Source organism: Chelonoidis abingdonii, chromosome 5 (assembly GCF_003597395.2).
Source record: "Chelonoidis abingdonii isolate Lonesome George chromosome 5, CheloAbing_2.0, whole genome shotgun sequence".
NCBI lineage: Eukaryota > Metazoa > Chordata > Testudines > Testudinidae > Chelonoidis > Chelonoidis abingdonii.
The window spans coordinates 77,765,641-77,777,854 of NC_133773.1; the positions used below are offsets into that span (position 1 = coordinate 77,765,641).

Genomic DNA, 12,214 nt, shown 5'->3' on the forward strand with positions numbered 1-12,214 from the left:
GCTCCATGCAGCTCCTGGAAGCAGCAGCATGTCACTGCTCTGGCTCCTATGCATAGGAGTAACCAGGGGGCTCTGCACATTGCCCATCCCCAAGCGCCGGCTCTGCAGCTCCCATTGGCTGGGAACCACGGGTAATGGGAGATGAGAGGGCTGCATCTCTGGATGGGGGAGTGTGCAGAGATGCCTGACCACACCTCTGTGTAGGAGCCAAAATGGGACATGCTGCTGCTTCCAGGAACTGCTTGAGGTAATCACTGTCTGGAGTCTGCCCTCCTGCTTCCCTCCCATGCCCCAAACCCCTGCCCCAGCCCTGATCCACCTCCTGTCCTCTGAACCCTTCAGCCTCAGCCCCTGCATCCCAATCCTCTCATCCCGAGTGGCACCCCAGAGCCCGCATCCCCAGCGGGAGCCTTCCCCCGCTCGCACCCCAACACCCTGCCTGAGCAATGAGGAGAACGGAGTGAGCAGGAGGCGGGGCCTCCGGGGAGGGGCGGGGCAGGGCAAGGGTGTTTGTTTTTCCGCCAGTAGAAAGTTGGCAAGTTCCCTAACAGGGATGGGAGGCGGGCCTCTGGTTTGTCCCACTCCAGTCGTAGGCTACGTGCCTCCTCCTGCAGGACGCTGAGGGGCGGGTAGCCACCGAGCGGGAGATTTGAGCGGCTCCGGGATGGTGGAAGGTCCCGGCTGCGCCCTGTACGGAGACAGGCTCCGGGCCCGGGTGCGCCGGGGCCAGGCAGTGCGAGGAGTGCGGGGCAGCGCGCTGCTACCAGCCCGACCTGGGGCTCCGGGGCCCGCCGCCTGCACCGGGGTGAGCAGCGACTGCGGCGGGAGCAGCTCGGGCGGCGTGTGCCGGACGGTAACAGCCGCCCCAGGGCGGGCGGGCGGGACAGGACAGCTGCTCGGGCCCCTGCAGGGCTAGGGGAGCGGCAGCAACACGCTGCTGGTATTCCCTGGTTGCAAAGGGAACTGGGGGGGGGGCGACCCCCGGCTGAGGCCTGCAGCATGGGAGCAGCTGAAAGGGGAACGACGCGATACTTATAGACACACGCGGGGTTGGGGGAGCTCCTACCAATCCCTCCGCCTACCCTCCATGTAAATAAAGTACAAGGGGGAGCCTGTCCCTTGCTGCACTCGTGCCTTTTTCGTGTCTTCATTCATTTCCTTTGACTCTTTCAAGCGCTGGGCATTTTAGGACACTTGCAGTAGAAAGCGTTACACAAGTTTCTGAATTCTGTCATGAACCGCTGAGCCCTGTTGCAAGGTGTCTGGACGTGCTGCTCCCTGGCATTTCAGGAAAATCTGGCAGGATGTGCGCAGTCTCGCTTTCTTGCATAAGCGCCAAAGCTGACTTCATCCCCGAAGTGTAAATATTCTCTCTCCTCAAAACAGGCATTGTTTTGATAGCGCCCCCCCTTCTGTCTTTGGGCACAAAGAAGAAAAAGGATTGCACTATAATCTTTCAAGTAGGCCGATACAAGAACTAATTGTTTCACTGCTTCCCCACTAATTACATTCAGGGTAAAAATTTCAAAAGTACATGTTCATTTTCAAAAGAGACTTAGGCATTTAGAGGCCCAGATTCTTAAAAGAATTCTGACACCTAGAGATGCAGAGAGGCATCTAGTGGGGTTTTAAAAAGTACCTAGATCCATAATGGCCCATCAAAATTATTTCAGTGGAAATTACATTCCTAGGTGTCTTTTGAAAATCCCACTAGGTGCCTATCTGCATCTTTAGGTACCTAAATACTTTTTAAAAAAATCTTGCCCTAAGTGCCTAAATATTTAAAAAATGACATTCAGACTCCTAAGCCACTTAGTACTTTTGAAAACTTTACCTTCTCTGTTTAATGCTAGGAAACCAGACTGAGTGGACTTAATTTTAAATAAATGTTGAGAAGGCATTTGTTGTTCTATTGTGCTGTATCTGATACAAAGGTTTTACACCAATACAAGTGATGCAATTGACATTCCTTTTAAGCTTTGAAAGAATGCAAGAAAGCTTTACTAGATTTGTAAAAATTCTCTTGTAGTTTTGGGGATGATAAACTGTGCCTGACTGATCTGAACTTCAAACAAGTTCATTAATGTGAGTGACATAATTTGTTTCTGCAAAAATCATTGTAGAGTTAACTACAGCAGAGGTTACTGGCAGTTTGAGATTTTTCACTTTTTTTTTTTTTTTTTTTTTAAATCAGTGTACCATAATATATTCTTGTTATCAACATAATAAATCAGCCATAGCAAATCTGATTAATTTGAAGAGAGAGAGCTGGAGAAACATGAACCCATGTAGGAAATAATGAAGGAAATCTTTTCAAGTCGGTCTTTTGTCTAATCAAAAAGATGGTGATTTTTTAAATATCATTTGAGTTCAGGAACCCTACAAGGAAAATCATAGAATTTGTTGCTGGCATTAGTTGCTTTTTAATTATATAGGGTTTGGAAGTGTACAATACAAAGCCTAGAGGGAGAATGATACACATTAGCCCACAGAAAAAGAATTTTTTCCTTACAGAAACACATTAACCAGACAAATTATTTAACCAAATAAAGAATGGGGTGTCTGCTTTCCATGTACTCAGTATGTAATGTCTTGGCTAATTTTTACCCATTTTTGTAGCCAATATAAGACTATTCAACAGCATACAACTTTGGGGGCTTGTGGGACCTTTTTGTAGAAAAAGTTAAAATATACATGAGCAGGTCTGGTTAAGAGCTGTGAAGATTCAGTACTCCATTCCTGATTGTTGAGGAGTTGTTTTTTTTGTCAGTTTCTGCACAGGTGTGGGAAACTTGGTGAATGCCTTATGTTCTAAGCAACGGGAAAGCCACAGAAGGATTTTTTCTTATGTTTGATATGTAAGCCTAGACACAGATTAATGTTTTGCCATAACTCTGTATTAAGGTTCCACAGCAGTGCTCTTGCCCACAACTTTAAAAAGAATGTAGTGCAAGAGATCGTGTCATCAATTAATTCTCATAACTTTCTGGTTTCAGGACTTAAATAGTTCTTTTATTGTTTGAATAAATTATGCTCTGATGAATTTAGCAAAGAGGAAAAGATAGTAACAATCATATTCTCAGCTGGTGAAATTCATCCCAGGATGAATTTTCTCTCTGGACAGAGGACCATCACAAGGTCTGTGCTCCACTTTGTCCTTGTGATGGTCCTCCGCTTCATGGCCCATGTAAGGACTTAAGTGGAGCATAAAGGGCCTCTGCTTTGGGAAGAATGGAAGACCTTATCTAAGCACAGAAGCTGAAATGGTTTAATTTAAATCCTTTAAGAAACCCATTTAATTGAACCTTTTTTTGTGTGGAAACTCGTTCTGGTTAAACTGATTGGTTTGCTTATTCCAAAATAAGTGTCTATACAGGGATTTGCACAGGTTTAAATATATTGTTTCAAAAGTCATACCTTGAGACTGGTTCAACAGTCTTATATAGGCAAAAGTTCTTACATTTTCTTTTCCCTATGTCAACAGGCAATGTGATATTGAATATAATAAACTGGGCTGTCCAAACTTATTTTGATTGAATAGGTATTTTATAATTATAGTTAGGAATACTAAATTATAGGATAATCTATATATAACTTAGTTATTTCACAAAGCTATTTAAAATTAAAAGATAGTGAGAAATAACAGTCTTGGTCCTGTTAATTAGTCATAATTTTGACACTTCTGTACATATCTCAAAAATAGAGAGAGGATTTTAAAATAGTATGGCAAATGAATTGACTAAAAATGTCAACCTGGTTTTAACAGATTATTTTTTTGTTAATAAGGAGCAATTGTACCATACTGACAAAACAGCTAGTCATCTAAGGCACAAAATGTCTAATTGTGTATTCTTTATTCATACTTGAAGTTTTGCTTCAGACCTGTCATAACTGTTCACTTGGGCTTCTGCCTGTTAGGAATGGAAAAATGTTATTTTTCTCATAGTAGCACTGGCTTTAGAGATTTTGCAACAATGATAATAGAAGCCCTGGATACTTTGTGAATTACAAATATGGCTTTGAAACGAGTTTGATTATGTTAGTACTTGATCCATACACCAAAACATAAGCTCTGAAATGCTGTCACTAAAAAGTAGTTCCCTGGGCCAAATTAATCATTAGTGTAAGTACTTATATCTCTATTTGAATAAAGGGAGTGTAACTTACTATGTGAGTAGTGAATTTTGACTCAGATCTTTAAAATGATCCATTCCCTCACCAATATCCGTCCCCAACACCTTTGTGTCTTGCTGTTGAAAATCTGATCTTTGAAAGGAATGGTACTCATGTGGGGCTGTATGCAGATTTTTGCTGGACACAAGAAGTCTTATCTAGTACACAGAACATATATCTGCACTGTCAGTGGCTCCAAACAGAGGCATTTTGAAAAGATTTTTGCTTTTAAAATAACAAAAAATGGTATCTCACATTTTCTTCAACAAAGTACCCTTCTCAGAACTCCTGAATGGAGTTGGTGATCTGGCAGGATGCTCTGTAAGTGTCTGTTACAGATTTAAGGTGACATCTGTCAAATTATGTTTTTACATAAATGATGAATTACTTATCTCTTTTTCTAGGATAATATTTTCTGGACACCAACAGGGCAGAGTAAAATGGGCTAGTGTCTGATGGCTTTGGTTACACTGAATAGCAGCTTGCTTTGCAAGTAGTCCCATTGATTTCAGTGGGATGGTTGGAGGAGTAAGGTTGTACTCAATATGATTAAGGGTGGCAGATTTTGTCGGTATAGTTGAGTATTAACTGATGACTGTGAAATTTTGATATTGGCTTTAGGACTGTTTCTTTCCTAAACATGTGTTGTGTGTGTGAATTTATTTTCAGAATGCTGTGACTGGGCATAAAACCTCCTGTCAGGATTTCCTGAGATTGCTGAAAGGATGTGTGTACACTGGTGTAGAAACTTTGGGAAAGGAGCTTTTTATGTATTTTGGACAGAAAGCGTTGAGGTAAGAGAAATTTCAGTATTCCCTCCGTATGTATTCTCTATTCATTTTCAGTTTTTGTTTTTTCTCAGTAGCATCATTTTCAATTATGTGAAAGTTAATTAGTATTGTAGAGAAGTTTCTCTGTGCAGTTTGCATCTAGGTGCTGTATATACTAGACTGGTGGTTCTCAAACTTTTAAAGTGGTGACCCCTTTCACACAGCAAGCCTCTGAGTGCGACACCCCCACCCCTTATAAATTAAAAACACTCTTTAAATATTTAACAGTATTATAAATGCTGGAGGTGAAACGAGGTTTTGGGGTGGAAGCTGACAGCTCATGACGCCCCCCCCCCCCCCCGTCATAACCTCATGACCCTATGTTTTTAACCAGTTACCAATCCTTTGCTTTTATCCCATGCCAGCTTACTTTGCTTAAGAGCCTTTAATGAGGGACCTCGTCAAAGGCTTTCTGAAAATCTAAGTATTCTATATCCACTTGACCATGTCCACATGCTTGTTGACTCCCTCAAAGAATTATAATAGATTGGTGAGGCATGATTTCCCTTTACAAAAATCATGTTGACTCTTCCCCATCAAATTTTATTCATCTGTGTCTGACAATTTTGTTCTTTACTATAGTTTCAACTAGTTTACCTTGAGCTGAAGTCAGGCTTACCAACCTGTAATTTCTGGGATCACCCCTGGAGCCCTTTTTAAAACTTAGCATCACATTAGCTATCCAACACTTCTAGTCCTTGGCAAAGCATTTCAGATTCCCTTCTAGCAGCTGGTCCACATACAAGTCAACAGCATACTGTTGCACCCAGTTCTCTTTTAGCTCAGGTAGTTGAGTTCTGTGGTGTGGATCTAAAAGTCTTGGGTTCCGCCCGTACCGATCACTGATAGAATTTCTGTTTGCTTAGAACAAAGCAAAACCAGAAAATCACATACAAAAACATTAAAAGAATACTCATGTGGTAGAGTAAAGCACTCAAAAGTTAGGAAATAAATGACAGAATTGAGGCAGAGGGTTGTAAGAAGAGAGAGAATATTTTCTTGTGGCAAAGTCTGAGAGTTCACAGAGCTGGGTTCTATTCCTTGCTTTGCTTCAGACTTTCTATTTGACATTAGGCAAGACTGGATGATATTACACATGCACAAGGAGGTCAAATCAAGCTTGCACAGTCAATATTAATTCTAGTACTTAAACGATGAGTGTTTGGCTTTGCATTCTTAATATTCCTTTTTTGTGTAATAACCGAATACATTCTAGTAGTCCCATGGGATGATAACCAAAATGAGTCCACCCAATTATTTTAAAGAAGTCTTCTACAGACTTCACAGCACAAAAGTCAGACTTCTAAAACTGGTAATACTTACATGACATTTGTTGTAATTTTCTAAACTTAAATGGTTTGTTCATAATCAATATACTGAAGAGTCTAAAAATACCTTATGTAGATAACTCCAAATGATTTCCATTCAAATAGTGGCTACTCAGCACCTCTGAAACTTGGACTCATACTGTCTAAGGATCTAATTATATTTCCCCCTTTTTCCAATGTAGCATGCAGTATACGTATTGCAAATGTCTACTGCAATGCAAGTGAAATGCGTCAAACCTAAACTAAAACGTTTGGGGTGACTCATTTGAAAAATAAACAGAAAACCTAGTTTATATGGTCTGTAGTGTAATATAAACAAGTAGAGTTCTCAGATATTTTACATGAATATGAAACATTAACTAGAATTTTCTTTGCCAACAGTACCATTTTGCAAAAGCTATTTTCATTGTATGTCTATTAAAAAAGAAAGGGTATGTGCCCTCATTGTAGTATTAGACTACAATCATATGGTACTGCAGAATTTAAGTAATCTTTGCTTTTAAACTACCTTTTAAAATTTAGTTACTGAAAATATGTGATCAAAACTTTAAGTAGAACAACAATTAAAATTATGTAGATGCTTCATTTAACCCCATCTGTTACTTTTGAATCCTGATCTGAAAATTAAAGGATGTCTAACAGTCGAAACTGATCTCCCTTGTGGGTTTTTATTTTTTTATTTATTTATTTTTTTTAAATGTTGATCCACTCAATCACATCACTAACTGCTCTGGAATGCCTTTATAAATTGCACCTATGAAATTAATCTTGAAGCTAGCAGGCAGAAATTCATTATTACCATGGGAAAACGACTTAAAATTGTTCTCTTAAAGCTGGACTGTGTAGAGCTCTAACACTAGTGAGTGTGCAAGGAAGGAGCTGGGAAAGGGCCCAAGAAAACACTTGCTCTTGGCCAAAGATCCAAACACTGTAGATTTCTGTCCCCCTGGCTAGCATCACTTCAGGAAAAAGGAAGATCTGGCCATCTATGCTGATTGAATGAGTTATAAATGAACGAGGTTCATCATGGATAACAATTAGCACATGAGGAAAATCCATTTTTTGCTGAATTTGTGATCCACCTATCACTGATATATGGGATATAAATCCACTTTCTGATTAATGAACAATAATGTCAGGGAATAATACTTTTGAGGAATTTTTCATCTGAGAACAAGCATCTAATAGTAGTAGTAATAGAACGGGTGCAGTGAATTCACCAAAGGCCACAGCGTAAGCAGCAGCGTGGAGAATTTGAACTTATCTCCTATGTTTCCTTGATTTTTGTATTTACTCTTAGTTGATTTTTGAGGATTACCACTAGGTATCTTTGTGTTTATGTAGTCTCTTTTAAAACTAATAAAAAAATGAATCAGTTAAAACCTGTAAAGGTGAGTGGTGGGGAATCTTGTAAATTAGCACAGTTTGTAGATGCATTTTACTAGTGACTAGAGAATAATTTACTCTAGACTGAAGGAAATGACAGTTAAGGTTGTGAGAGATAGTATAAAGATGATGTTCGGACAATCTGTTTTCTTCAGAATAACTATAAATGTACTCTTGGACCTCAGCTGAATAATTCCATCTAGAAATCTTCAAGAACCTATAACAATTCATATATTTTTATTTTCTTTTAAAAAGGCAAAACTTAGACACATTCCATGTGGAAAGGATTCTGATTTGTAGAGCCCAAATAAAATGCTATTAAAAGTAGTGGAAAGATTCTCATTGATTTCATTGGGAGTTAGATCCAGGACTTTAATGCACCTTTCTAATAAAATTCTGTTACCAACTTTTTATCTTGTCCCTATAACATAGTTTGTGCTGTTACTGAGCAACTATTTTCTAGGAATTAATGAGAGCTTTGCAATTAAAAAACAAAATCCCCAAGAACTTAAGTCTTGTACACAACTGAACAGTTACAATGGCTCAGTTTTTTTTCTGTTAAAAAAAAATTGAGCTTTTTAACACAAGCTGTCATCAGACAGCAGAATCAAGATTTCAATACAGTAGCTTCCATCCTACTTTCTCTTTAATTACAATGACAAGAATGCTATTTTTCATTGTTTCAGCACATCAGGGATAATGAGGCACACTGGAGTGGAATTTGTAAAGTTCTGAAGGCTTTTAATATAAAAGGAGTTTATGCACGGAAGTGATTGTGAAATATTCTATTACTGTAGCCATGAACTGAGAAGCAGTTATGACAGCTAATCATTGTGACAGTAGTGCACCTTTAAACAGGGCACTGGACCTCCATAACTGAGACCATTAATTACAAATATTCACATTATTTTTTTTTCTTATCAAGAACTTTTGGGAAATGTTAAATGCATTTATGACTGATAGCATGACACAGAGTTTAAAGCCTACCTTTAAAAAAACAAAAACAAACCCAAACTGCTTAATCTTCTGCAATGCTATATTGCACTTGAGAATTGGAAGCATACAGCAGTAACAACTGCTGTCAGAATAGTTACATTTATTAGTTTAACTCAACTGGATGATAAGAAAAAGCTTCTGAAGTCCACAATATACTTCTTGAGAATCAGTTTACAATACTTCTCTTCTTTGGATTTGTAATCAATTACTAACAATGTAGTAGTTTATTAAGTGATACACTGTAGCCTTGAAGTTAACTGTAAATATTTTTTAAAAAACCATCCTTCCAGTACTTACGGATAAATAAGAGGAAACAGATGTATGGCATTAAAAACAATGGGGATGGCATTAAAAGGGGATGGATTAAAAACAAATAGATGTTTGAGATGCTGTCTTTGTGTTCTGTCATGTGCTAGGCCTTTTTGTTGTTCATCTCCTAAACCACAAAATAATTAACCTTCCTCTGATATAAAATATTTGTAAAGGAGAAACTCAGAAATAAGACTTCCCTTTGAGGAAGTGGGGTATATAAGGTATGTTTGGATTAACTTGTGAAGGAATACTTTAATCAGGGCTGCAGATCAGATTTACTTGTCCTTTGCTCATGACACTGATACCAGGTAGAATATTGCATCAAATTCAAGCTCACTGTCCTCATCTTAAAAGCATTGAAAGAGCTCCTCTTGGGGTACCTAAAAGATATATCAAGCTCTGGACAACTCCACTCCTTTCGCATGTTGCCTCAAGAGTAAAGCTCATCAGTGAAGGAGGCAAATCTTTCTATGGGCTTGCTTAAGACTGGAATTTCTGCAGTGTCTAACAACCACCTCAAACTTCATCACTTTATATATTTTTTTGTGCCTTTAGTTTTCAACCTCACCTTAACTAATAAACACCAGCACTTATATTTAAATAATAATAAATTTTTAAGAATTTTAAAAACCTACACAAACCCCTGAATAGAGTAGGAAAAAGAAAGAACTAGCTACCATACGGCAGATGCTAGTCGTATTGTTTTGAGGACAACTGGAAGATGCTTGATACCATGGTGAAAGTTGTGGTAGTGAAACAGCTGGCAATTTTGTCTTCTATATTGGGTCATTTCCACTTGGCAGAAGAAGAGCTGATGACAGAATATTCTTTGAGAAGAACACAGTTCTTATTTTAAAATTAAGACTCATTAAAACGAGTCAGCAAGAAAGAAAACAAGTGTGTTTTTTGCCATTGTCCCTGAACTGACTTGAACTTCCCTGGAGGAGCCTGGCAGGGGCTCTAGGAGCGCAGCAGTACAGGTGAAGAAACTCCCGGGATGCTGCACTATATTATGGCTGCACAAACATGTTTCAAATTTAAATCATTAACAGAATGATTGATTTATATAAAGATCTAATAAAGTCGCTATATACTTGAGTGCTTCTTAGTTGCTACTAAACACAGTCCTTTGTGGGAGGAAAGAGAGACCAGGTAGACAAGCACTCCATGTCACCCTATTGCTGCTAATGATAAGAATTATTTATATACTTAGTGAATTTAATTGCCAAGCTAGAAAATAGACTACTAACATGCCTGGGAGTGTTGTTAAGATGCAGATTTTTTTTTTTCAGAAATGTGTTTCTCGCCTAGGGTTCACTTTGGCATGAACGGTTCCATGTGTATTAATCCAACTGCAAGCAAAGACCGAAATGGAGCACCACCAATTCTGGAAATACACCTTACTGACGATATGGTTTGTTTCTTTGATGCAACAGTAGAGCTTAGGTAAAGTAAAAATTAAATCATTTCTTCAGTGTTCAATCTGTGGCTTTGTTTTTGTTTTTTATAAAAATAAGGTTTTCACCATACAGCTGGGGAAATATTATTTTGCATTAATATAGTGGTTTTCATCTGAGAATTTCAAAGCACTTCATAAAAATTAATTAAATATGCCCCCCAAATTTAGGGTAGATAAGTATAATTCATTAAACCTCCCAACATACTTACTGTAAGTAATTTTAATTACTTTGTGTATATATAACTTAGGTACAAAAAGTGACTTGCTTAAAGCACCTAGAGAGTCAACGGTAGATTGGGATTCAAACCTATGACTCCTGAGTCTGCTTCCTGCTCTAACAGCTGAATGTGCCATCTGTATTTTGCCCTTTACACTCCCACTTCTGCAGTCAAATCTAGGCAGATGGACTTCAGCTTCTGAGTGGATCTGATTGCCGGATGCGGGTCTAGGCCTTTTAATGGTTACTGTATGTTTCCTAGACTTAAAACATACCACGTACTTCTATTTTGTGCTTCAATATTTCAGAATCTGTCCCCAAAAAATGTAGGCACGTATTTTTTAGCAGTGCTTGTGACACATTTTTTGGGCATATTCCCAGCCATTGGCACTGTTCTTCTCACCTGTATGGAAGCTGTAGCGGAATAGCATCTTTGTGAAATTTTTCTGTAAAGCACTGTGAAGCCTTCAGATGAAAGGGATTGTATAAATTCAAGGTGATTTTAACATATGTATTTTCTATTCCAGAATAGGCATGAAATGTAAATCTGGGCTTTCTTGAATCTGTTACTATTTTCTGTGCGGGGGTTTCTTTTAATTCATGGCTAAACTTTATTTTAACACGTAAATATTTATCACAATAAGGTGCTGGTCTCCTTCTGAGCATTCACAGTGCAACGTGGTGTTGATATCTTAATCCAATAGCTTTCAGTTCTGGACACTGAATTTTTTTATTTGTTTTATTTATTAATTCCATTCAGTATCAGCTGCCCTTTTTGTAAATTAAACTTTAAAAAGATAATTTTTATTTATTTATTTTACACTTTGGCTAGAATGAAAAACAAAAATCCTGTCTCAGAACATCAGGAATATTTGCATTTGGAATGACATGCAAAGTTTTTAAATGATGCCATGCAGATATGTTTATGCATAAGAATGGTGGGCATTCAAATCTGATTTAGGTCATGAATAAAATGAATCTGATGGTTCCTCTGTATCCCCAAACTGTTTTTGAGGACCTGCTAATGAAATAAATTGCACTTCTGCAAACTGTGTTTTGTGCTGGAGCTGCATGTTTCCATGAGAGATTTGGGGCAAATTTCCCTAATGCAGATATCTAATCTATCATTCATATTTCTCTCCTGTCACCATAGTATCTGTGCATAGCAACTCAGTCTTTAATTTACTGATCCTCACAACACCCTGTGATGTGGGGCAGAACTAGTATTCCTGTTCTGAGACACCCAGAAAATAAGGGCTAGATTCACAAAGGGAGTTGAGCATTCTGATGCTGAGTGTTGCAGTGCCTAACTTTTAGGTGTCTAGCAAATCACAGGAGTAACACTGCCATTCACAAAGCCTGAGTTAAGTGCTTGGGCTCTCTATAAAATGAACGGGGAGAAAGAGGCACCTTAGACTGCCATTGACAAAAAAAAACAAACAGTACTCTAAGTGACTTCCTGCCTAAGCTAGTGAATGGGTGATGCCAGTGGCATGGGTGTGTCCTAAGTCTC

The 12,214-nt window shown here is 38.6% G+C and overlaps 1 protein-coding gene across 1 annotated transcript in view; it reads left to right on the forward strand.

Moving 5' to 3' along the window:
• The first annotated feature begins 664 nt into the window (after window positions 1-664).
• Window positions 665-12,214, forward strand: part of NEIL3 (nei like DNA glycosylase 3) — a 31,466-nt gene continuing 19,916 nt past the window's right edge. The window contains exons 1-3 of the mRNA XM_032783537.2: window positions 665-805; window positions 4,843-4,967; window positions 10,337-10,471. Of these exons, the coding sequence (XP_032639428.1) occupies window positions 665-805; window positions 4,843-4,967; window positions 10,337-10,471 (401 nt within the window). The remainder of the gene's footprint in view (window positions 806-4,842; window positions 4,968-10,336; window positions 10,472-12,214) is intronic.